The 23,249-nt window shown below is 43.9% G+C and overlaps 1 protein-coding gene across 2 annotated transcripts in view; it reads left to right on the top strand.

Annotated features, from left to right (window-relative positions):
- The first annotated feature begins 246 nt into the window (after window positions 1-246).
- podxl (podocalyxin-like) overlaps window positions 247-23,249 on the top strand; it is a 168,363-nt gene continuing 145,360 nt past the window's right edge. The window contains exon 1 of one of the 2 annotated variants that reach the window (XM_087999380.1): window positions 247-492. In XM_087999380.1, coding sequence (XP_087855506.1) covers window positions 462-492 — 31 coding nt within the window. In that variant the 5' untranslated portion in view covers window positions 247-461. The remainder of the gene's footprint in view (window positions 493-23,249) is intronic. The other variant, XM_087999379.1, reaches the window with a different exon arrangement.

The raw sequence follows: 23,249 nt of genomic DNA, 5'->3' as shown, positions 1-23,249 counted from the left end.
TTGGCAAGTTATTTACACTGGCTGCATAAAATTAAAAAGGATGTTCTTCACCAAACTCGGATATCTCCCTCCAGACAGAAATGTGGCTTGGCCTTTTAACTCACTGAGGAGAGAGTCAATAACTAGAAGCCACTGGCAGTGCCTGTCCCTTTAAGAAGGAGTGACGCCTGGGATTTTCCCTTTGGTCTGTTTCAACGGGACTGGCGCTTTTGTCATTTCAGTTGCTGAAGGTCTGGGAGCATCAGTGAGGCAGGGTGCAGATTTTACACACACGCACAGAGAGAGGAGAAAGAGGACAGGGAGGGAGAGCAAAAATCGGATTAGTTAGGGAACAAACCTGCATCAAGCCAAATTCAAAGCCCCAGCAAAGTTTTAACTTGCGTGAAGAGTTACAGATCAAAAGAACTCAACAAAAAAAACTCCCCTATTCAACTCCATCACTGCGATCTGAGACCAGGAAAATGAGGCTGTTGCTTGTGGTTTGTTTGCTCGGTAAGTCTACCACTTCACTTTATATTTTGGTTTGTAAAATGATTGCTTTATTTTTGGAGTGGAGAATGTGTAATGGTGCGTTTACTGGTAGCCTGCACCACAACTATAGCCTAGTGACGCTTTCAGACTGTGGTTTCAACTTGTCCAGGGGAACTGTAAATGTACTGACCTTTCAAAGGCATTTACGATGGCTTCATATACAGCGAACAGAGGAATTCCGAGCGCCAGGAGTTTTTGCAAAAAGTGTTGTGCTGATCTTATTGCTATACATTATCTCAGTAAATTACTATTCATGTCTGGAAGACCACTTATCAAACAATAGTTTGCTTGTTTTGCTATAACTCTGATGGTTTGTAGTGTGCGACTGAATATTTCACTTGCTGTGAGCATGTGAATAAATTGCGACTCTTGGGCTGGGTGAGTTTGCTTTGTACTGGGGCTCCTATTGGTCACAGTCCCTCCCTCGACCCACCTGCTGAATGTGTTAGGGACGGTTCGGGAATCTGGGTCAACGTGGCTATTTGCTTAGAGCTGTGCCCATTACCCCCGGCAGAGGTTTGGAAGGACAATGCACTGTCCCTGAACAGCATCGTTGCGTGGCCTAATTCATGTTTGAGTAGCTTCCAACTTCAACACCATCAGGGTTACCAGCTCTCGAGGATGGGGTATTCCTGGGCATTTCATCGTATCCTTACAAATGCCCCACCCAGTCGAACAGCCTCCACCCACCAATCTTCAAAATTAAATAAACAGTAAAGGCTGGAGAGACTCAGCGACTCTGGCAGCATCTGGGCAGAGGGAAGCAGTTAACTTTTTGAGTCTAAGGTATGATTTCTTTGGATGAGGGAGGTTCATACTGAACGCAAGATGTTGGCTATATTTCTCTCTCCACTGATGATGCCAGATCTGCTGAGTTTCTTCAACATTTTCTGTTTTTATTTCAGGTTTTCAGTGTCTGCGGTATTTGACTCTCGTCAATATTGTTTTGCAGCAGAAAACACTGGGCAGCCTGCTGCTTTATTTTGACATGATAGAAGGCTGAGGATTGATCTAATAGAGATGTTTGATAAGATAGTCTTTTTTAAAAATTTTCATGCAACGTGAGCCCAAGGACAGCACAGGAACATTCGAACATGGTACAGTAATAGGCCATTCAGCCCATTGAACCTGTTTCACCACTCAATAAGTTCATAGCTGGGCTGATTGTTACCTCAAGTCCATGTTCCCACTTACTCTTGCTTACCATTCACTTCCTTGCTTAAGAAGAATTTGTCTATCTCTTGCCTTTAAAATGTTGAAGGACTGTGGTTCCATTACCTCTTCAGAAAGATTCCCAAAGACTCTTGATCCTCTGAGTATTTACTACCATCCCTGATTATCCTTGAAATGAATGGGGTCCACTTTTCTCTCCCAAGTCATAGAATCCTTACAGTGTGGGAGCAGGCCATTCTACCCATTGAGTCCACACTGACTTTTCGAAGAGCATCCCACACAGACCTTTTAATCCTGCATTACCCAGGGCAGATCCATCTGCCAGCACATCCCTGGACACTATGGACAATCTGGCATGGTCAATCCACCTAACCTGCATATCTTTGGACTGTGGGAGGAAACCCACACAGACAGTTGTCTGAGGCTGGAATTGAACCCAGGTCCCTGGCTCTGTGAGGCAGCAGTGCTAACCACTGAGCTACCATGCCACCCCACATAGCAATCATAGGACAATCCAAGAGCATGTATCATACATATTTCTTAAATGTTAAACCTCAGAATTGCTTCCCAACACCCACTAGTGGTAGAATTACATTGAACAGGGATCCATTAGAGATTGAAAAAGTCACTATCACAGCAAACCGGGGCTTGAATGGGAACAGAAAATTGCTGGAGAAATTCAGCAGGTCTGACAGCATCCATGGAGAGATAAACAGAATGAATGTTACAAGAGTCAGATCCACAGATGCTGCCAAACCTGTTTGTATTTTGCCTTATAAGGAAAGTAGCCGAAGGTTTGGAGGGGATTCGAGGAAAACATTTTTCACCCAGATGGTTGTGGGTATCTGGAATTCACTGCTAAAAGATTGGTAGAAGCAGAGACCCTCAATACATGAAGACGTATTTAGATGAGCACCATAGAGTAAAGGTGACAAGCCCAATGCTGGAAAATGGGACTAGAATAGACAGATGCTTAAGGACTGGCACATACGTGATGGACTGAAGGGCCTTTTTCTGTGCTGTAAGAACTCTATGTAGTTTCTCCAGCATTTTATATTTATGATTTCTAGCGTTTGCAGCCATTTTGCTTTTATATAAAGTTTTAACTCTGAGCATTGTTGCATTCTGATGGCTACCTTTATAAACTGGAAGACTCTGCATCAAAGCCAAATACCTGAACAGAACAAAATAGTGGATTTTATCCCTATTCTATTGATTGTGGGACACTCCAATCAGTGCTCGAACTGTGCATACTTCATTCAGACACATTCCCTCTCCTCCTCACTGATGTGCTTTCTGGAGTTGAATCCTGAGTTGCTCTCTTCAGTTGCTTCCTGTAAAGTTTGTTTCTCTTAATTTAAAACTGGTTCCAGAGGTTTCTTTTAAATATGCTACCTTTTACATCTTGTGCAAGTGAGAATTCTCAGTTTATAATATTTATTATGAGTTCCTTTTTGAAACTTTGTTCTCTGATACTTTAATGAGAGTTTTAAATAACTTGAAGTATAATAAGAAGTAAGTGTTCAGTTTACGTGTGAGTGTAAATAGTCCAACAGGTTTATTTGAAAGCACAAGCTTTCACATCTGATGAACAAGCAGCACTATGAAAGATTGTGGTTTCATATAAACCAATTGGACTATAACCTAGTGTTGTGTGACTTGTGACTTTGATCACCCCAGTCCAACACCAGCACCTCCACGTCATGAATGTAAATAGGTTTGTTACTAACATCACAGTCTTTATCATGTCACTAATGCATTGCTAACAATTTACAATTACTGACAGAATGAAAAGCCAGAACTGAATTATACCAATGGGTCTAAATGCCCTGATGTAAAAGATTTTAATATTTAAGGTTGCTGTCCTTCACCCCAGTCTGGCACCAGTTCTCCAAAATGGATTCAGAATCAGTCCATTGTTGGACTCGAATGACATTAGCCACTGTACCTCGAATGACAAGCTGGAAAAAAAGCTTCATTTCATTGCAGTCTTCTCTACATCAGATGTTAATTCACTCCCCATGTCTGCAGCGTGGGGGTCAGAGGCAAATGCATAACCCTAACACCTTGTTGGATTGTGGGCTTTGCAAGCTTTCAAATGGTTGTAAATACCTCCGGAGGAGTAACTCTTGAGCACAAACAGTGGAATGTGCCAGAAAGATACCACACTCAGGTCTGCTTACTATCAGCTCACTTACAGCCTTTGAACAAACTCTGGGTCATCCCCAGACATGATTATAATGTTCTACAAGCAAGGATGTGATTACACTGGAGGGGGATGCAGAGGAGATTCACCAAGATGTGGCCTGGAATGGAACAGTTTAGCGATGAAGAGAGGCTGGATAAGGTCAGGTTGTTTTCTTTGGAGCAGAGAAGGCTGCGAGAGGACCTGATTGAGGTGTGTACGAGTAGGACGAGCATGGACAGAAAGCAACTGTTCCCCTTAGTTGAAGGGTCAATAACAAAGGGCATAATTTTAAAGGTGAAAGGAATGAGGGTCAGAGGGAAAAAGAGGTTTTCATCCAGAGGGTGGTGGGAATCTGAAATACATTCCCTGGGAGGGTAGTTGAATTGGGAAATATCACAACATTCTAAAAAGTACTTGGAGGAACACTACATATATTACAACATTCGAGGGTATGGGACAAGTAGTGGAAAGTGAGACCAGTATAGCATTAGAGTAGTGTGCACACATGATGGGCCAAATAGCCTCTCCTATACGATATGATTCTCTGAGAAGTGACTCCATGTGGACATTAAAACTATTATCTCTTCTGGATTCTTTCCAGGTAAAGGTCTGCTGTTTAATATAAGATTTGCTTTCTGTTCAAAATTAGATTAGAAGCTGCAACAATGGCATGCCACTCGCAAGTATCAGCCCCACCTACTATAGGTACAAGCTGCAATAATAGACAATAATTCCATCAGTACCACAGACGGTGACTGTGGATTTTATCACTTTGTTAATGATTCGATGTCAAACAGCAATAGTATGTTGTGATAAGCAAATCCTCTATAATCATAAGCATTCCTAGTCCGTGCGTGATAAGTCTGGTCCGCAGTCTGTTGTATTTCATTTGGAGTATAGTCTCACGTCAAAGGATTGAGATTCTTTGCCATTTCCATGGAAACCTAGCCCAATCTTCAAGAGTTTGTGAGCCTAACCACCAAGAGATGCCCATACATGGAAAGGAGTGTTTTATAGCTTTATTCTTAGGTATGCAACATTTGAGCACAGCAAGATGCCGCAAACTCTAATAAGGTGAATATCCTGATCATCGTCAGTTTGTCAGGACACCCTTTCTCCTTTTCAAGTACCACCCTGGACCTTTGTACATTAGCCAAGAAGACAGATACATGCTATCTATCAGATTACAGAGCAGTCCTTCAGTACTTCCCTGAAGCATGAAATAAGATTGTATGATCAAGGCTGTTGAGTGGTCTTGAACCCACTACCTTCTGTATCAGAAACAAGAATGTTTCCACTGAGCACGTGACAATTTGTTTCCTTATGGTGGTGTTGCACAAAGTTAGGATGAGTTCTCTTTGGTTTGGAAACATCCTAATTACATAAGACTAGAGATTATCAGTCTAACTATGTAAGGTTAAGTCAAGGTAAAAGGATAAAGGGAAATGAGAGTAAGAAAAAAGCTCTTGCATTGATTAACAAGAACAATTTTTAATGAACTACTAGGATCAAGAAGACATCAATTAATTCAAACAGTCAGGGACAGATGACACAGCAGGTGATCAAGACTTGATGGGTGAACAGAGTAAGGGTCTTCTCTATGTCAGGGAGACCGAACATAAACTCAGGGAACGGCTCACCGAGCATCACTGTTGAGTCTGCAGGGGCCGATCGGACCTCCCCAGTTACCGCCCATTTCAATTCCCCCGACCACTCCCTTTCTGACATAACCATCCTTAGCCTCCTCCATTTCCAAAACAAACCACGGCGCCTATTGGAGCAACAACACCTTATCTTCTGCCTGTAGGCACCCGATAGCCTGGAGGACTCACCATAGAGTTCACCAATTTCAAATAACTTCCCTCCCTATCCCCTGACTCCCTTCCTAGCCCCTCCCCTTCACTGCCACTGCTCCCAGCCACCAACCAGGTTCATTCCTCCCATTGACCAACCACCCTCGACCTGCCTTCACCTATCCCCACTCCACCACCCGGCCCCCACCTCCCCCCTTTATCTGCAGCTCCACCTACACCCTGCCCCCAGTCCTGAAGAAGGGTTACACACAAAACATTGACTTCTGCACCACCAGGTGGTGCCTGGCTTACTGTGTTCTTCCAGTCTCCTGCCTGTCTACTAGAGATTAGAATAAAGCAGATTTCAAATAGACCCCAGCATGTTACAGAAACTGCACTAAATAATGGGAAAAAAAACTGGCAGAAAGGCCTTAGCATCTGAATTTTGTTTTGTATCTCCACCTGTGGTCAGATATATCCTATCCCAGGACATACTAGCAGGAAATGTTTTGATCCACAATATCCTCTCTTCAGAACTTTTTTGCAAGGCCATCTAAGATATGTTTATAGTCTTGCTACAAATAACAAACAGAGGAAATCTTCTTTCCTCTAGCACCCCTCCTGCCCCTCCACTGCTCCCCAGCGCCAGAATTCAAAAATGTATTGTGATAATTGGAAATACTCAGCTTTGCCATATACAGGTGCTACCATTTAACACCACCTAAAGATAGATGTGGGTTTACCAATTGCCAAGTCTCCATCGTTGAAGAGTTTATTTAACCACAATCATCATTTGCCATAAAATAAAACATAGAACTACAGAGGCTGGAAATCTGAAACAAAAAACAGAGACTGCGAGAGAAACTCAAGCAGTCTGTCAGTGTCTGTGGAGAGAAAGCAAAGTCAACGTTTCAGGTCTGGTGACTCTTCATCACGTGAAGGTCTTTCCATCATGTCTTCCTCTGATGAAGAATCACTGGATCTGAAACATTGATTTTGCTTTCTCTCCACAGGTACTGCCAGACCTGCTGAGTTTCTCCAGCAATTTCTGTTTTTAGTATCATCATTTGACGATTTGATTTGTTTAGAGCAGTTGAGTCCATCACAGAATTTCAAAAAACAGCTAGGGTATTGTTGATTTGATTTGAATTGAATGTGTGGCTTTCTTTAGTTGAACCTTGTGCCACTGATGATGAATTATAATGCCGGATTACTTGTGGACATGTTGAGCATTTAATTCCATTATGTCCTTTTTAAGAGAAACACTACTGCTGAACAAATGGTTATGGATGTAAATTCAATGGCTATTTGGAAAGAGACCCAGAAATGCCACACCTGATGGTTTTCAGGGAAGCTTCAAAGGGATGGATGTAAAATGGAGAAAATGAATTACAAACTGATGTGAATTCTCCTTGGCATTACCTCAAACTGTGAACATGGTGGAAGAATATTCAGCAGTCTGGGCAAAAGACATGTTTTGTGTCTCTCTCTTTTCTGAAGATTAAAGAAGAATTGTGGAGGTTAAAAGACACTTTTAGATTAGATTAGATTCCCTACAGTGTGGAAACTGTACCCCAATCTGTGTGTACAAGTGCAAGAAGGTGTATCGGTGAACTGAGATACTCGTGTGCCAATGGTGTGAGATTGTTATGTGTACTAGCCGAGGTTTGAGCACTGGTGTGCTGTGAAGGTCACTCATTAACCCCTTCTACATTGTAGGTAAATGTCTGTTATTCAGAATGCTAGAAACCAGCCAATCAAAAGGATACAGGACAAAAAGGGGATTTGCTTGCTCCATTAGCTGCGGATTAACCACTGTCAAAAGAATTTCAAATAACCTGAACAGCCATGAATCCTAGAATCAATGGTTTAATTATCAGTATTCCAATATCTACTCCAGGAATAACCCATAGTGACTGATCCATATGTCATTCACCTTCATTTTCTCTCCTTTTGGGATTCTACTCTCTTTCTAATCTGCATTTATGCATCATCTTAATGTTTACTCTGTTCTTAAAGTTTTGGTTAAGTTGGTTCCTTTTTAAAGCATAAATTCACTTCATCTGTGAGACAGGTATCTAATTTATAAGGAAGGGAATCCTTTGTACATCAACCTTGTTGGAGCCAACTGAGGAAGAAATGAATAAAGAGTGGGAGATAGTTCACACCTCCTCACCCAAGAGTTTGACATTTTGTAGGGTTTCCCATCTGAAACGCTGCTCGCTTATAACCGTAATGTACTGTCTTAGCAACCTAGCGATCAAACGCAGGCTATTACACATGAATACCTTAGCTCACTAGCACACACTGGCACCTCCATTCACTGATACATCTTTAGAGTAATTGAATTATAAACAACTCCGCCTCAAGTAGTCCAGCTTTAAATCCTCGGATAAAATTAATAAACTCTCCTCCAGAGCTGACCATGTGTAGGCCTCTTCAAATAAAAACACAAATCCATTTAGAAAGAAAACTGTCCTCGGCGATTCCAAAAAAAGTCTCTTTATTCATGTTAAGAAAAGAATCTCCTACAATTATTTTTCAGCGAGAGAGAAAAGGGACTTGAGCTGTCATCTTGCAGGCTTTCTGTAAGTACAATTCCGTTGTTAAAAAGCCCACATTCTTTTTTTTTTTGACTATTAGAGATCCAAAAAGAATCAAGATAAAAATCTTAACTACTGAACTCTAACAACTATAATGAATTTAGAAGCAAGCCTGCAATCTCAGGAGCCGCTGCTAAATCCATGTTACCCTCCGTCCACCATTTTCTTCTTTGGGTCATGACCTCTTTTGGGGTAGACGTGACCTGTACATGAAGGAGGGATTGCACCTAAATTGGAAGGGGACTAATATACTGGCAGGGAGATTTGCTAGAGCTGCTTGGCAGGATTTAAACGAGTCAGGTGGGAGGCTGGGACCAGGGAGATAGTGAGGAAAGAGATCAATCTGAGACGGGTACAGTTGAGAACAGAAGTGAGTCAAACAGTCAGGGCAGACAGGGACAAGGTAGGACTAATAAATTAAACTGCATTTATTTCAATGCAAGGGGCCTAACAGGGAAGGCAGATGAACTCAGGGCATGGTTAGGAACATGGGACTGGCATATCATAGCAATTACAGAAACATGGCTCAGGGATGGGCAGGACTGACAGCTTAATGTTCCAGGATACAAATGCTACAGGAATGATAGAAAGGGAGGCAAGAGAGGAGGGAGAGTGGCATTTTTGATCAGGGATAGCATTACAGCTGTGCTGAGGGAGGATATTCCTGGAAATACATCCAGGGAAGTTATTTGGGTGGGACTGAGAATTAAGATTGTATTATAGACCCCCTACTAGTCAGAGGGAAATTGTAAGGAGATCTCAGCTATCTGTAAGAATAATAGGGTAGTTATGATAGGGGATTTTAACTTTCCAAACATCGACTGGGACTGCCATAGTGTTAAGGGTTTAGATGGAGAGGAATTTATTAAGTGTGTACAAGACAATCTTCTGATTCAGTATGTGGATGTACCTACTAAAGAAGGTGCAAAACTTGACCTACTCATGGGAAATAAGGCAGGGCAGGTGACTGAGGTGTCAGTGGGGGAGCACTTTGGGGCCAGCGACCATAATTCTATTCGTTTTGAAATAGTGATGGAAAAGGATAGACCAGATCTAAAAGTTGAAGTTCTAAATTGGAGAAGGGCCAATTTTGACAGTATTAGGCAAGAACTTTCAAAAGCTGATTGGGGGCAGATGTTCACAGGTAAAGGGACGGCTGGAAAATGAGAAGCCTTCAGAAATGAGATAATGAGGTTCCAGAGAAAGTATATTCCTGTCAGGGTGAAAGGAAAGGCTGGTAGGTAGAGGGAATGTTAGATGACTAAAGAAATTGAGGATTTGGTTAAGAAAAAGAAGGAAGCATATGTAAGGTATAGACACGATAGATCGAGTGAATTCTTAGAAGTGTATAAAGGAAGTAGGAGGGAAATCAGGAGGGCAAAAAGAGGACATGAGATAGCTTTGGCAAATAGAATTAAGGAGAATCCAAAGAGTATTTACAAATGCATTACGGACAAAGGGTAACTAGGGAGAGAATAGGGCCCCTCAAAGATCAGCAAGGCGGCCTTTGTGTGGAGCCACAAAAATGGGGAAGATACTAAATGAGTATTTTGCATCACTGTTTACTGTGGAAAAGGATATGGAAGATATAGGCTGTAGGGAAATAGATGGTGACATCTTGCAAAATGTCCATATTACAGAGGAGGAAGTGCTGGATGTCTTGAAATGGGTAAAGATGGATAAATCCCCAGGACCTGATCAGGTGTACCCGAGAACTCTGTGGGAAGCTGGAGAAGTGATTGCTGGGCCTCTTGCTGAGATATTTGTATCATAGATAGTCACAGGTGAGGTGCTGAAAGACTCGAGGTTGGCCAACGTGGTGCCACTGTTTAAGAAGGCCGGTAAAGACAAGCCAGGGAACTATAGACCGGTGAGCCTGACCTCAGTGGTGGGCAAGTTGTTGGAGGGAATCCTGAGGGACAGGATGTACATGTATTTGGAAATGCAAGGACTGATTCGGGATAGTCAACATGGCTTTGTGCGAGGGAAATCATGTCTCACAAACTTGATTGAGTTTTTTGAAGAAGTGACAAGAGGATTGATGAGGGCAGAGCAGTAGATGTGATCTATATGGACTTCAGTAAGGCGTGTGACAAGGTTCCCCATGGGAGTCTGATTAGCAAGGTTAGATCTCATGGAATACAGGGAGAACTAGCCATTTGGATACAGAACTGGCTCAAAGGTAGAAGACAGAGGGTGGTGGTGGAGGGTTGTTTTTCAGACAGAAGGCCTGTGACCAGTGGAGTGCCAGAAGGATCGGTGCTGGGTCCTCTACTTTTTGTCATTTACATAAATGATTTGGATGCGAACATAAGTGGTACAGTTTGCAGATAACATCAAAATTGGAGGCGTAGTCAACAGCGAAGAGGGTTACCTCAGATTACAACAGGATCTTGACCAGATGGGCCAATGGGCTGAGAAGTGGCAGATGGAGTTTAATTCAGATAAATGCGAGGTGCTGCATTTTGGGAAAGCAAATTTGAGCAGGACTTATACACTTATTGGTAAGGCCCTAGGGAGTGTTGCTGAACAAAGAGACCTTGGAATGCAGGTTCATAGCTCCTTGAAAGTGGAGTCGCAGGTAGATAGGATAGTGAAGAAGGCGTTTGGTATGCTTTCCTTTATTGGTCAGAGTATTGAGTACAGGAGTTGGGAAGTAATGTTATGGACATTGGTTAGGCCACTGTTGGAATTCTGGTCTCCTTCCTATCGGAAAGATGTTGTGAAACTTGAAAGGGTTCAGAAAAGATTTACTAGGATGTTGCCAGGGTTGGAGGATTTGAGCTATAGGGAGAGGTTGAATAGGCTGGGGCTGTTTTCCCTGGAGCATTGGAGGCTGAGGGGTGACCTTTTAGAGGTTTACAAAATCATGAGGGGCATGGATAGAGTAAATAGGCAAAGTCCTTTCCCTAGGGTCAGGGAGTCCAGAACTAGAGGGCATAGGTTTAGGATGAGAGGTGCAAGATATAAAAGACCTAGGAGACAACGTTTTCACACAGAGGTTGGTACGTGTATGGAATGAGCTGCCAGAGGAAGTGGTGGAGGCTGGTACAATTGCAACATTTAAAAGGCATCTGGATGGGTATATGAATAGGATAGGTTTGGAGGGATATGGGCTGGGTGCTGGCAGATGGGACTAGATATGTGGTCGGCATGGATGGGATGGACCAAAGGGTCTGTTTCCATACTGTAAACATCTCCATGACTCTATGACTCTATTTGACTCTGTGCATCTGTGTCTCAATCAAGCTGGTGTGGTTTCAAGCTGCACTCTGTGTTTTGGCTAATTAATATAGGCTGATTGGTCACTACAGGACTGAGGAAGTGTTCAAGCTGATCCTGGACACTATAGGTAACTCATCTGTTCTTCCTCACAACCTTCGTGAGATCCTTTTGCAGGTAAAAGGTAGAAGCAGCCTCTGGTTAACCTCTCAACCAGAACACAGCATCTCTGCCACTCCTTCAGTACTACACTGCTCTGCACTGTAAGCCTAGAATGCATGTTCAGCTCTCTGGAATGGCACTGTGACAGTCACCATCCAAAGTTAAAAATCATGCAGCACCAGGTTATTGTCTCACAGCTTTATTTGGGAGTACTAGCTTTCAGATTTTTTCAAATTTCATTAATTCTATGTCCTCTGATCCTGCTCCACAGCTACCTGATGAAGGATCTGCGCTCCAAAAGCTAGTAGTTCCAAATAAACCCATTGGACTATAACCTGGTGTTGTGTGATTTTTAAGTTTGTCCAGCCCTGTCCAACAGCGGCTGCTCCACACCATCTGAAATGACAGTGTTATCAGCGTGTGGATAACTGATCAAACAGCCTTACTCATTCAGTTTACCTTAACACACGTGCTTCAGTTTCCTCTTTTATAAAGATGCCACACACATCGTTAAAAGGGGACTCAATCCATTGATAGCAAAGTGTCAACAAGTAACAACGGTCAAAACCCTTCAGCCTGAAGTGTGAGTTAGTTCCTCAAGAATTAAATAATCCTACTTAAAGATTTTCAGTGCCAAACGCTCCATTTTGCCAGAGCGGCGAGGAGAGGAGAGGTGAAGCGAGGGCTGTCGGGAAGGGTGAGTTTTCCCGCATTAAAAGGGACTTACCTTGGGAGTTAGGCCTCCATTTGCCGAGAGGTGCGAGGGAGGAGCGAAGGACTTCTGGGAAGTCATATATTTGTGTGGTTGCGTTACCCGAAACGCTACTCGGATAGTGTCTCTCACCCATCCTTCTCCTCTGAAGAAAAAAAAAGGGCCTGTGCGCCAGATTGGTAAGGTAACAAGTTTTTTTTAATATTACTTATTTTTTTCAACAGTGTCTTTGGGAATTTAGAATAGTGGGAATGAAGGTTAGGGCAGTTGAATATTCCTCCTGCCGAATGTGGGAGGTAAGGGTCACCACTAGTGTCCCTGCTGACTACATCTGCAGCAAGTGCACCCAACTCCAGCTTCTCAAAAACCACGTTAGGGAACTGGAGCTGGAGCTGGATGAACTTCGATCATTCGGGAGGCAGAGGGAGTTATTGAGAGGAGTTACAGGGAGGTAGTCACACGTCAGGTACAAGAAAAAGGCAAATGGGTTACAGTCAGGGGACGGAAAAGGAACTGGCAGGCAGTGCAGGGATCCCCTGTGGCCATTCCCCTCAACAATAAGTATACCGCTTTGGATACTGTTAGGGGGGACGACTTACTAGGGGAAAGCAGTGGGGGACAGGGCTCTGGCACAGAGTCTGTCCCTGCTGCTCAGAAGGGAAGGGGGAAGAGGAGCAGAGCAGTAGTCATTGGGGACTCCACAGTTAGGGGGACAGATGGGAGGTTCTGTGGGGACGAGAGAGACTCACGATTGGTGTCAGAGTTCATGATGTCTCTGATCATGTTTTTGGGATCCTTAAGGGGGAGGGGGAGTAGCCCCAAGTCGTGGCCCACATAGGCACCAACGACATAGGTAGGAAGAGAGATGGGGATGTAAGGCAGAAATTCAGGGAGCTAGGATGGAAGCTTAGAGCTCGGATGAACAGAGTTGTTGTCTCTGGTTTGTTGCCCGTGCCATGTACTAGTGAGGCAAGGAATAGCGAGAGAGAAGAGTTGAACATGTGGCTACAGGGATGGTGCAGGAATGAGGGTTTTGGATTCTTGCATAATTGGAGCTCTTTCTGTGCTGGGTGGGACCTCTACAAGCAGGATGGTCTTCATCTGAACCAGAGGGGTATCAATATCCTGGGGGGGGAGGAGGTTTACTAAGGCTATTGGGGTGGGTTTAAACTAATCCAGCAGGGGGATGGGAACCAAAATTGTAGTTCGAGTATAGAAAAGGTTGAGAGTAGGGAGGTCCAAAATCAAGTTTCAGGGGCACAAGATGGCACCGGCAATCAAGAAGTTGGTTTGAAGTGTGTCTACTTCAACGCCAGGAGCATCCGGAATAAGGTGGGTGAACTTACAGCATGGGTTGGTACCTGGGACTTTGATGTTGTGGCCATTTCGGAGACATGGATAGAGCAGGGACAGGAACGGTTGTTGCAGGTTCCAGGATTTAGATGTTTCAGTAAGGACAGAGAAGATGGTAAAAGAGGGGGAGGTGTGGCATTGTTGGTTAAGGACAGTATTACAGTTGTAGAAAGGATGTTTGGGGACTCGTCAACTGAGGTATGGGCTGAAGTTAGAAACAGGAAAGGAGAAGTCACTCTATTGGGAGTTTTCTATAAGCCTCTGAATAGCTCCAGAGATGTAGAGGAAAGGATAGCAAAGATCATTCTCGATAGGAGTGAGAGAGACAGGGTAGTTGTCATGGGGGACTTCAACTTTCCAAATATTGACTGGGAACACTATAGTACGAGTACTATACATGGGTCAGTTTTTGTCCAGTGTGTGCAGGAGGGCTTCCTGACACAGTTTGTAGACAGGTCAACAAGGGGCAAAGCCACATTAGATTTAGTATTGGGTAATTAGCCCGGCCAGGTGTTAGACTTGGAAGGAGGTGAGCACTTTGGTGATAGCAATCACAATTCTATTTTGTTTACTTTAGTGATAGAAAGGGATAGGTGTATACCACTGGGCAAGAGTTACAGCTGGGGGAAAGGCAATTGCGATGCGATTAGGCAAAGTTTAGGAAGCATAGGATCGGGAAGGAAATTGCAGGGGACGGGCACATTAGAAACGTGGAGCTTATTCAAGGAAAAGCTCCTGTGTGTCCTAAATAAGTATGTACCTGTCAGACAGGGAGGAAGCTGTAGAGCGCGGGAGCTGTGATTTATGAAGGAAGTGGAATCTCTGGTAAAGAGGAAGAAGAAGGCTTATATTAGGATGAGATGTGAAGGCTCAGTTAGGGCGCTTGAGGGTTACAAGGTAGCCAGGAAAGACCGAAAGAGAGAGCTCAGAAGAGACAGAAGGAAATACGAGAAGTTGTTGGCAGATAGGATCGGGGTAAACCCTAAGGCTTTCTATAGGTATTTAAGGAACAAAAAGAATGACAAGAGTAAGATTAAGGCCAATCAAGGATAGTAGTGAGAAGTTGTGTGTGGTGTCAGAGGAGATAGGTGAAGTATGAAATGAATATTTTTCGACAGTATTCACTCTAGAAAACGACAATGTTGTCGAGGAGAATACTGAGATATGGGCTACTAGACTGGGTGGGGTTGAGGTTCACAAGGAAGAGGTATTAGAAATCCTGCAGAGTGTGAAAATAGATAAGTCCCTGGGCTGGATGGGATTTATCCCAGGATCCTCTGGGAAGCCAGGGAGGAGACTGCCAAGCCTTTGGCATTGGTCTTTAAATCGTCATTGTCTACAGGAATAGTGCCAGAAGACTGGAGGATAGCAAATGAGGTTCCCCTGTTCAAGAAGGGGAGTAGAGACAATCCTGGTAATTATAGACCAGTGAGCCTTACTTCAGTTGTTGGTAAAGTGTTGGAAAGGGTTATAAGAGATAGGATTTATAATCATCTAGAAAAGAATAATTTGATTAGGGATAGTCAGCATGGTTTTGCGAAGGGTAGGTCATGCCTCACAAACCTTATTGAGTTTTTTGAGAAGGTGACCAAACAGGTAGATGAGAGTAAACCAGTTGATGTGGTGTATATGGATTTCAGCAAGGCGTTTGATAAGGTTCCCCACAGTAGGCTATTGTACAAAATGCAGAGGAATTGGGATTGTGGGAGATATAGCAGTTTGGGTCAGTAATTGGCTTGCTGAAAGAAGACAGAGTGGTGGTTGATGGGAAATGTTCATCCTGGAGTCCAGTTACTAGTGGTGTACCGCAAGGGTCGGTGTTGGGTCCACTGCTGTTCGTCATTTTTATAAACAACCTGGATGAGGGCGTAGAAGGGTGGGTTAGTAAATTTGCAGACGACACTAAGGTCGGTGGAGTTGGGGTTAGTGACAAAGGATGTTGTAGGTTACAGAGAGACATAGATAAGCTGCAGAGCTGGGCTGAGAGGTGGCAAATGGAGTTTAATGCGTACAAGTGTGAGGTGATTCACTTTGGTCAGAGTAACCAGAATGCAAAATACTGGGCTAATGGTAAGATTCTTGGTGGTGTAGATGAGCAGAGAGATCTCGGTGTCCAGGTACACAGCTCCTTGAAAGTTGCCACCTAGGTTGACAGGGTTGTTAAGAAGGCATACAGTGTTTTAGCTTTTATTAATAGAGGGATCGAGTTCCGGAACCATGAGGTTATGCTACAGCTGCACAAAACTCTGGTGCGGCCGCACTTGGAGTATTGTGTACAGTTCTTGTCACCGCATTATAAGAAGGATGTGGAAGCTTTGGAAAGGGTGCAGAGGAGATTTACTAGGATGTTGCCTGATATGGAGGGAAGGTCTTACAAGGAAAGGCTGAGGAAAGGTTTTCGTTAGAGAGAAGAAGGTTGAGAGGTGACTTAATAGAGACATATAAGATAATCAGAAGGTTAGATAGGGTGGACAGGGAAAGCCTTTTCTCAAGATTGGTGATGGTGAGCATGAGGGGGCATAGCTTTAAATTGAGGGGTGATAGATATAAGATAGATGGCAGAGGTAGTTTCTGTACTCAGAGAGTAGTAACGGTATGGAATGCTTTGCCTGCAACAGTAGTAGATTCGCCAACTTTAAGTACATTTAAGTCGTCATTGGACAAGCATATGGACGTACATGGAATAGTGTAGGTTAGATGGGCTTCAGATTGGTATGACAGGTCGGCACAACATCGAGGGCCGAAGGGTCTGTACTGTGCTGTTATGTTCTGTGTTCTATGTTCTATAAAGTTAGACCTTTCTTGCATTTCATTTTCATCTCATTCTCTCACTCTCTCTTTCTCTCTCTCTCTCTCTCGCTTTCTGTCACACTCTCCCTCTCCCCCTCCCATCCACTTCAGTCTTGGTGATGTCTTCCATCTTGGTCCTTTGCCAAGTTCCCTCAATTTGAAAATAAGGTAGTTAGAACAGTACAAAGTGTTCAAGGTGGTGAATGGGTCTGGCATTACCACTTGAAATGTGGATCTCTACAGCCAATGGTTGAAGGTGCATCTATCTTTCTGGACTGTGTGTTGTGGCCTGACCTTGATTCCAGCTACGTTAGTACATCCCAGCTGTGTGCTGTATGTTCCTCCACCCCCCACCCCGCCTCACCTTCTCTAGAAAAGATAGTTTTCAAAATTACAGCTTTAACTTTGATCAGTTGTGCTCCCAGTTGGATATGTAACATTTTGCTAAAGGCCTCTTAGGCTGATTGAACGTAAGGACATTCAATTAACACTCGGGTTGGAAAAGGACAGGAACACTTGTGTCTGGCCAAACTGAGTAATCCCTTGACTTGGCCCATAAGGCAATTAGTAAAAATAGTGATGCAGACGGGGCGTGAGAGATCATATGAAGGCTGTGATTCCATCCACTGACTAAAAAGTCAGGAACAAACTCATGATTTGGAGACACCGGTGTTGGACTGGGGTGTACAAAGGTAAAAAAAATCACACAACACCAGGTTATAGTCCAACAGGTTTATTTGGAAGCACTAGCTTTCGGAGCGCTGCTCCTTCATCCAGTGGTTGTGAAGAATAAGATTGTAAGACACAGAATTTATAGCAAAAGTTTACAGTGTGATGTAACTGAAATAATATATTGAAAAAGACCAGCACTGTCAGGGTGCTTATCCCTATTAGCATGCAGCATTACCTCAGTAAAAAAAAAGACTTGGAGACAGGAATAAGCTGAGAATGAGCATCATTGAGAGAGGACCTGTTTTCAGTTCTGCATTGCCTTTGCTCTTATCCCAGAGGGGACTGAAAATCCAACCCTTGGTGTCTGAGAATAGAAAAGGAGAAAACTCCGCTCTGACAGCATGTGCTATTCACCTGATCCATTGGTGCTTGCCATGCCTTATACGTAATGAATTCTGAGTACTTAAATGTTCAGCGTAAATAATCCTGAAGTGACAGCAAGAACGTTCTCAAATTTCTCTTACTTTTGGTGGTCTGCAGACCGTCACTTTTAATATTGCTTGCTGGGACAGATCTGTTGTTTTTTTTTGAGTTTTGTAGCAATATGTTAGTTATGAGCTGGCATGAACATTTCAGTCGTAAGCATTAACATTTCTTGGATTTCTTCAAGCAACTCTCATCCATCCAAGGGTTAGGTCAGCGAACTCGAGAGTATAGAGTTTGGTTGTACCTTGGATGTGGCATATTCAAAAAGCAGGAACTTGCATTTGTATAACACCTCTCACAACCTAAAATTATCATAGGGCCCTTTACAGCTCATGAAGTGTTTCTGAAGTGTAGCCGTAATATGGCAGTCATCTTGTGCACAGCAAGCTTGCATCATTAAAGTAATGAGCCATATAATTAAAGTTGATTGAGAGATAAGTATTGGGTTGGACGCCAGCCGAAATCTAGTCCTTCAAATCTTTCACATCCCAATGATGTGAGTTTAATGTAAACAAGATGTTTCACCTGAAAGATTTTGTGTTGTGCAATGAGGCAGACTTGATAAGGGAGCTTCAGGTAAAGAATTCCTTAGGAATCAGTGATCATAACATGATTGAATTTACTCTGCAATTTAGAACATAGAACAATACAGCGCAAAACAAGCCCTTCAGCCCTTGATGTTGCGCTGACCTGTGAGCTATTCTCAGCTTGTTCCCCCTACACTATCATCATCATACATGTGCTTATCCAAGGATTGCTTAAATCTCCCCAATGTGGCTGAGTTACCTACATCGGCAGGTAGGGCATTCCATGCCCTTACCACTCTCTGAGTAAAGAACCTGCCTCTGACATATGTCTTAAGTCTATCACCCCTCAATTTGTAGTTATGCCCCCTCGTACAAGCTGATGACCGAGAGAGAAAGAGAGAGAAGATATAACCTTTGAGAGAGAGAGAGAAGATAGAATCAGAGGTAATTGTATTTCAGCTGAATAAAACAACAGAGGAATGAGGGAGGATCTGGGGAGAATTGACTGGGAGAGGATCCTAACAGGAAAGACAGTGGAGTAGCAATGGCAGGAGTTTCTGGGAGTAATTCAGGAGACACCGCAGAGATTCGCGAGGAAAGAGGAAGCATCGCGAGGAAAAGGAAACATGGTACAGGGAAGATGAGGCAACCGTGGCTGACGCGGGAAGTCGGGGATAGCATCAAAGCAAAACGAAAAGCATATAATGTAGCGAAGAACAGTGGGAAACCAGAGGATTGGGAAGACCAAAAGAGGGCAACAAAAAAAGAAATGAGGGAGAAGATTATTTTCCAGAGTTTGATAGATTCGGGGTCGGTTCCTGAGGATTGGAGGATGGCTAATGTTATACCACCTTTTAAGAAAGGTGGGAGAGAGAAAGCAGGAAATTATAGACCAGTTAGTCTGACCTCAGTGGTGGGAAAGATGCTGGAGTCTATTATAAAGGATGAAATTATGACACATCTGGATAGAAGTAACAGGATAGGACAGAGTCAGCATGGATTTATGAAGGGGAAATCATGCTTGACTAATCTTCTTGAATTTTTTGAGGATGTAACTCTGAAGTTGGACGAGGGAGATCCAGTAGATGTAGTGTACCTGGACTTTCAGAAAGCTTTTGATAAAGTCCCACACAGGAGGTTAGTGAGTAAAATTAGGGCACATGGTATTGGGGGCAAAGTACTAGATTGGATTGAAAATTGGTTGGCTAATAGGAAACAAAGAGTAGTGATAAACGGCTCCATTTCGGAATGGCAGGCAGTGACCAGTGGGGTACAGCAGGGATCCGTGCTGGGACTGCAGCTTTTTACAATATATGTGAATGATATAGAAGATGGTATCAGCAATAACATTAGCAAATTTGCTGATGATACAAAGCTGGGTGGCAGGGTGAAATGTGATGAGGATGTTAGGAGATTACAGGGTGACCTGGACAAGTTAGGTGAGTGGGCAGATGCATGGCAAATGCAGTTTAATGTGGATAAATGTATGGTTATCCACTTTGGTGGCAAGAACAGGAAGGCAGATTACTACCTCAATGGAATCAATTTAGGTAAAGGGGCAGTACAGAGAGATCTGGGTGTTATTGTACACCAGTCAATGAAGGCAAGCATGCAGGTCCAGAAGGTAGTGAAGAAGGCTAATAGCATGTTGGCCTTCATAACAAGAGGAATTGAGTATAGAAGCAAAGAGGTGCTTCTGCAGCTGTATAGGGCCCTGGTGAGACCACACCTGGAGTACTGTGTGCAGTTCTGGTCTCCAAATTTGAGAAAAGACATTCTGGCTATTGAGGGAGTACAGCGTAGGTTCACGAGGTCAATTCCTGAAATGGCGGGATTACCTTACACTGAAAGACTGAAGCGACTGGGCTTGTATACCCTTGAGTTTAGAAGACTGAGAGGGGATCTGATTGAGATGTATAAGATTATGAAAGGATTGGACACTCTGGCAGTAGGAAACATGTTTCCGCTGATGGGTGAGTGCCGAACCAGAGGACACAGCTTAAAAATATGGGGTAGACCATTTAGGACAGAGATGAGGAGAAACTTCTTCACCCAGAGAGTGGTGGCTGTGTGGAATGCTCTGCCCCAGAGGGCAGTGGAGGCCCAGTCTCTGGATTCATTTAAGAAAGAGTTGGATAGAGCTCTCAAAGATAGTGGAATCAAGGGTTATGGAGATAAGGCAGGAACAGGATATTGATTAGGAATGATCAGCCATGATCATATTGAATGGCGGTGCAGGCTCGAAGGGCAGAATGGCCTACTCCTGCACCTATTGTCTATTGTCTAAGATTAAATATGAGCGTAAGCTAGCCAGTAATGTAAAGGAAAACTCTAAGAGTTTCTTTAGATATGTAAAGAGCAAAAGTGGATATTGGGCCTCTGGAAAAAGACACAGGCGAGATAGAAGTGGGGAACAAAGAAATGGCTGAGGAACCAAATAATTACTTCACAGTGGATGATACAAGTAATTTCCAAAAAGTTTGAGAGTGAGGGGACAGAGCTGAGTATGGTAGCCATCACCAAAGAGAAAGTGCTAGAAAAACTGAATGGCCTGTAAGTGGATAAATCATCTGGACCAGAGGGACTACACCCCAGAGTTCTAAGGGAGATAGCTGCAGAGATTAGCGGTGATGTTTCAGGAATCTCTAGAATCAGGGAGGGTCCCAGAGGACTGGAAAATCGCTAACATGACTCCCCTATTTAATAAAGGATTAAGAAAGAAGACGGAAAATTACACACCTATTAACCTAACCTGAGTTGTGGGTAAGGCCCTGGAATACATTGTGAAAGATGAGATTTCTGAATACTTGGAAGTGTATGGTAAAATAAGGCACAGTCAGCATGGTTTCATCAAGGGGAGGTCATACCTGACAAATCTGCTAGAATTCTTTGAGGCACTAATAAGCAGGTTAGACTAAGGACAGCCAATGGATGTTATCTACCTGGACTTCAAGAAGGTCTTTAACAAGGTGCCACACAGGAGGCTACTGAGTAAGATAAGTGCCCATGGTGTCAGAGGCAAGGTGCTAGCCTGGATAGAAGCCTGGTTCTGTGGCAGAAAGCACAGAGTGGGAATAAAAGTGTCCTTCTCAGGATGGCAGCTGGTGACAAGTGATGTTCCGCTAGGCTCAGTGTTGGGGCCACAACTTTTCACTTGATACATTAATGATCTGGATGAAGGAACTGAGGGCATTCTGGCTGTGTTTGTAGATGATACAAAGATAGATGGAGGGACAGGTTGCATTGAGGAGGTGGGGAGGCTGCAGAAGGATTTGGACAGGTTAGGAGTGTGGGCAAAGAAGTGGCAGATGGAGTACAATGTGGGAAAGTATCAGGTCATGTACTTTGGTGGGAAGAATAGAGGCATGGAGTATTTTCTAAATGGGAGTAAATGCAGAAATCTGAAGTAAAAAGAGACTTGAGAGTTCTAGTCCAGGATTCTCTCAAGATAAACTCTCTCAAAGTAGAGTCAATACACTGTCGTTAGGAAGGTAAATGCACTGATGGCATTTATTTTGAGAGGACTTGAATACAAAAGCAGGGATGTGCTTCTGAGACTCTGTAAGGTTCTGGTCAGACCATATTTAGAGTATTGTACACAGTTTTGGGCCCCGTATCTCAGGAAAGGTTACTGAGCTTGGAGCATGCTCAGAGGAGATTCACAAGAATGGTCCCAGGAATGAACAGCTTAACACAGGATCATTTAAGGACTCTGGGTCGATACTAGATGGAATTTAGAAGGAAGAGGAGTGATCTAATTGAAACTTGCAGAATACTGAATGGCCTAGACAGAGTGGATGTTGGGAGGATGTTTCCATTGGTAGAAGAGACTAGGATCAGAGGGCATAGTCTTAGAGTTAAGGGAAGACCTTTTAAAACGGAGATAAGGAGAAATTTCTTCATCCAGAGAGTGGTGAATCTATGCAATTCACTGCCACACAAGGCTGTGCAGGCCAGGTCATTGAGTATATTTAAAACAGAGATAGACAGTTTCTTGATTGTAAAGGGGATCAAGGGTTACTGGGAGACAGGGGGAGAATAAGGTTGAGAAACCCATCAGCCATGATTGAATGGTAGAGCAGACTCAATGGGCTGAAAGGCCTTATTTCTGCTTCTAAGTCTTATGGTCGTTATAAAGTGACATACAAATGGGAGTCAGCCCTTGAGCCTGTTCTTGTGATCAATGTGATCATGACTAATTTTGCAACCAAAATTTATACATCCAGCTCTACCCCATCACCCATAACACATGTGATGGACAAAAGCCAATCAATCTCATGGTTGATGTTCAAGATGACGGTGGCAGAGTAGGCAGGGTCTGGGCTCCTGTGCCTGGGTTTGTCCCCTTCATCTGCTTTTACCTTTTCCCTTCTCCTTTTCTCAGTTTTGTTTAGCTTTTGCTCAAACTTACCTGATAAAGAGAGGTTTTCTTCAGGAATGTGGTTTTGATGGGTTCCAGGGTAGTGGCGAGATCTTAGCATGGCTACAGATCCAGTCAGCTGGGAAATCTGAAACTGAGACACCCACTTCCACGTGGAGTCGGCGCCTGGTGGCAGCATGGCATGGGCTGGTGTAGTCCAGAGAGGGGACTCCGGTGGGGACATGGTGTGGGCTGGTGCAGTCCAGAGAGGGGACTCCGGTGGGGACATGGTGTGGGCTGGTGTAGTCCAGAGAGGGGACTCCGGTGGGGACATGGTGTGGACTGGTGCAGTCCAGAGAGGGGACTCCGGTGGGGACATGGTGTGGGCTGGTGTAGTCCAGAAAGGGGACTCCGGTGGGGACATGGTGTGGGCTGGTGCAGTCCAGAGAGGGGACTCCGGTGGGGACATGGTGTGGGCTGGTGTAGCCCAAAGAGGGGACTCCGGTGGGGACATGGTGTGGGCTGGTGTAGCCCAAAGAGAGGATTCTGGTGGGGACATGATGTGGGCTGGTGTGGCCCAGAGTGGGGACTCCAGTGGGGGCATGTGTGGGCTGGTGTAGACCAGGGAGGGGACTCTGGCAGGGGGCATGGTGTGAGCCTGGAGCTGGACTGTAGCA

The sequence above is a fragment of the Chiloscyllium plagiosum genome, unplaced genomic scaffold (assembly GCF_037043375.1).
Source record: "Chiloscyllium plagiosum isolate Xiang-an unplaced genomic scaffold, Cpla_swu_hap1 HiC_scaffold_23, whole genome shotgun sequence".
Classification (NCBI taxonomy): domain Eukaryota; kingdom Metazoa; phylum Chordata; class Chondrichthyes; order Orectolobiformes; family Hemiscylliidae; genus Chiloscyllium; species Chiloscyllium plagiosum.
The sequence above is the reverse complement of the archived record's forward strand: the minus strand, read 5'-3'. Positions and strand labels throughout refer to the sequence as shown.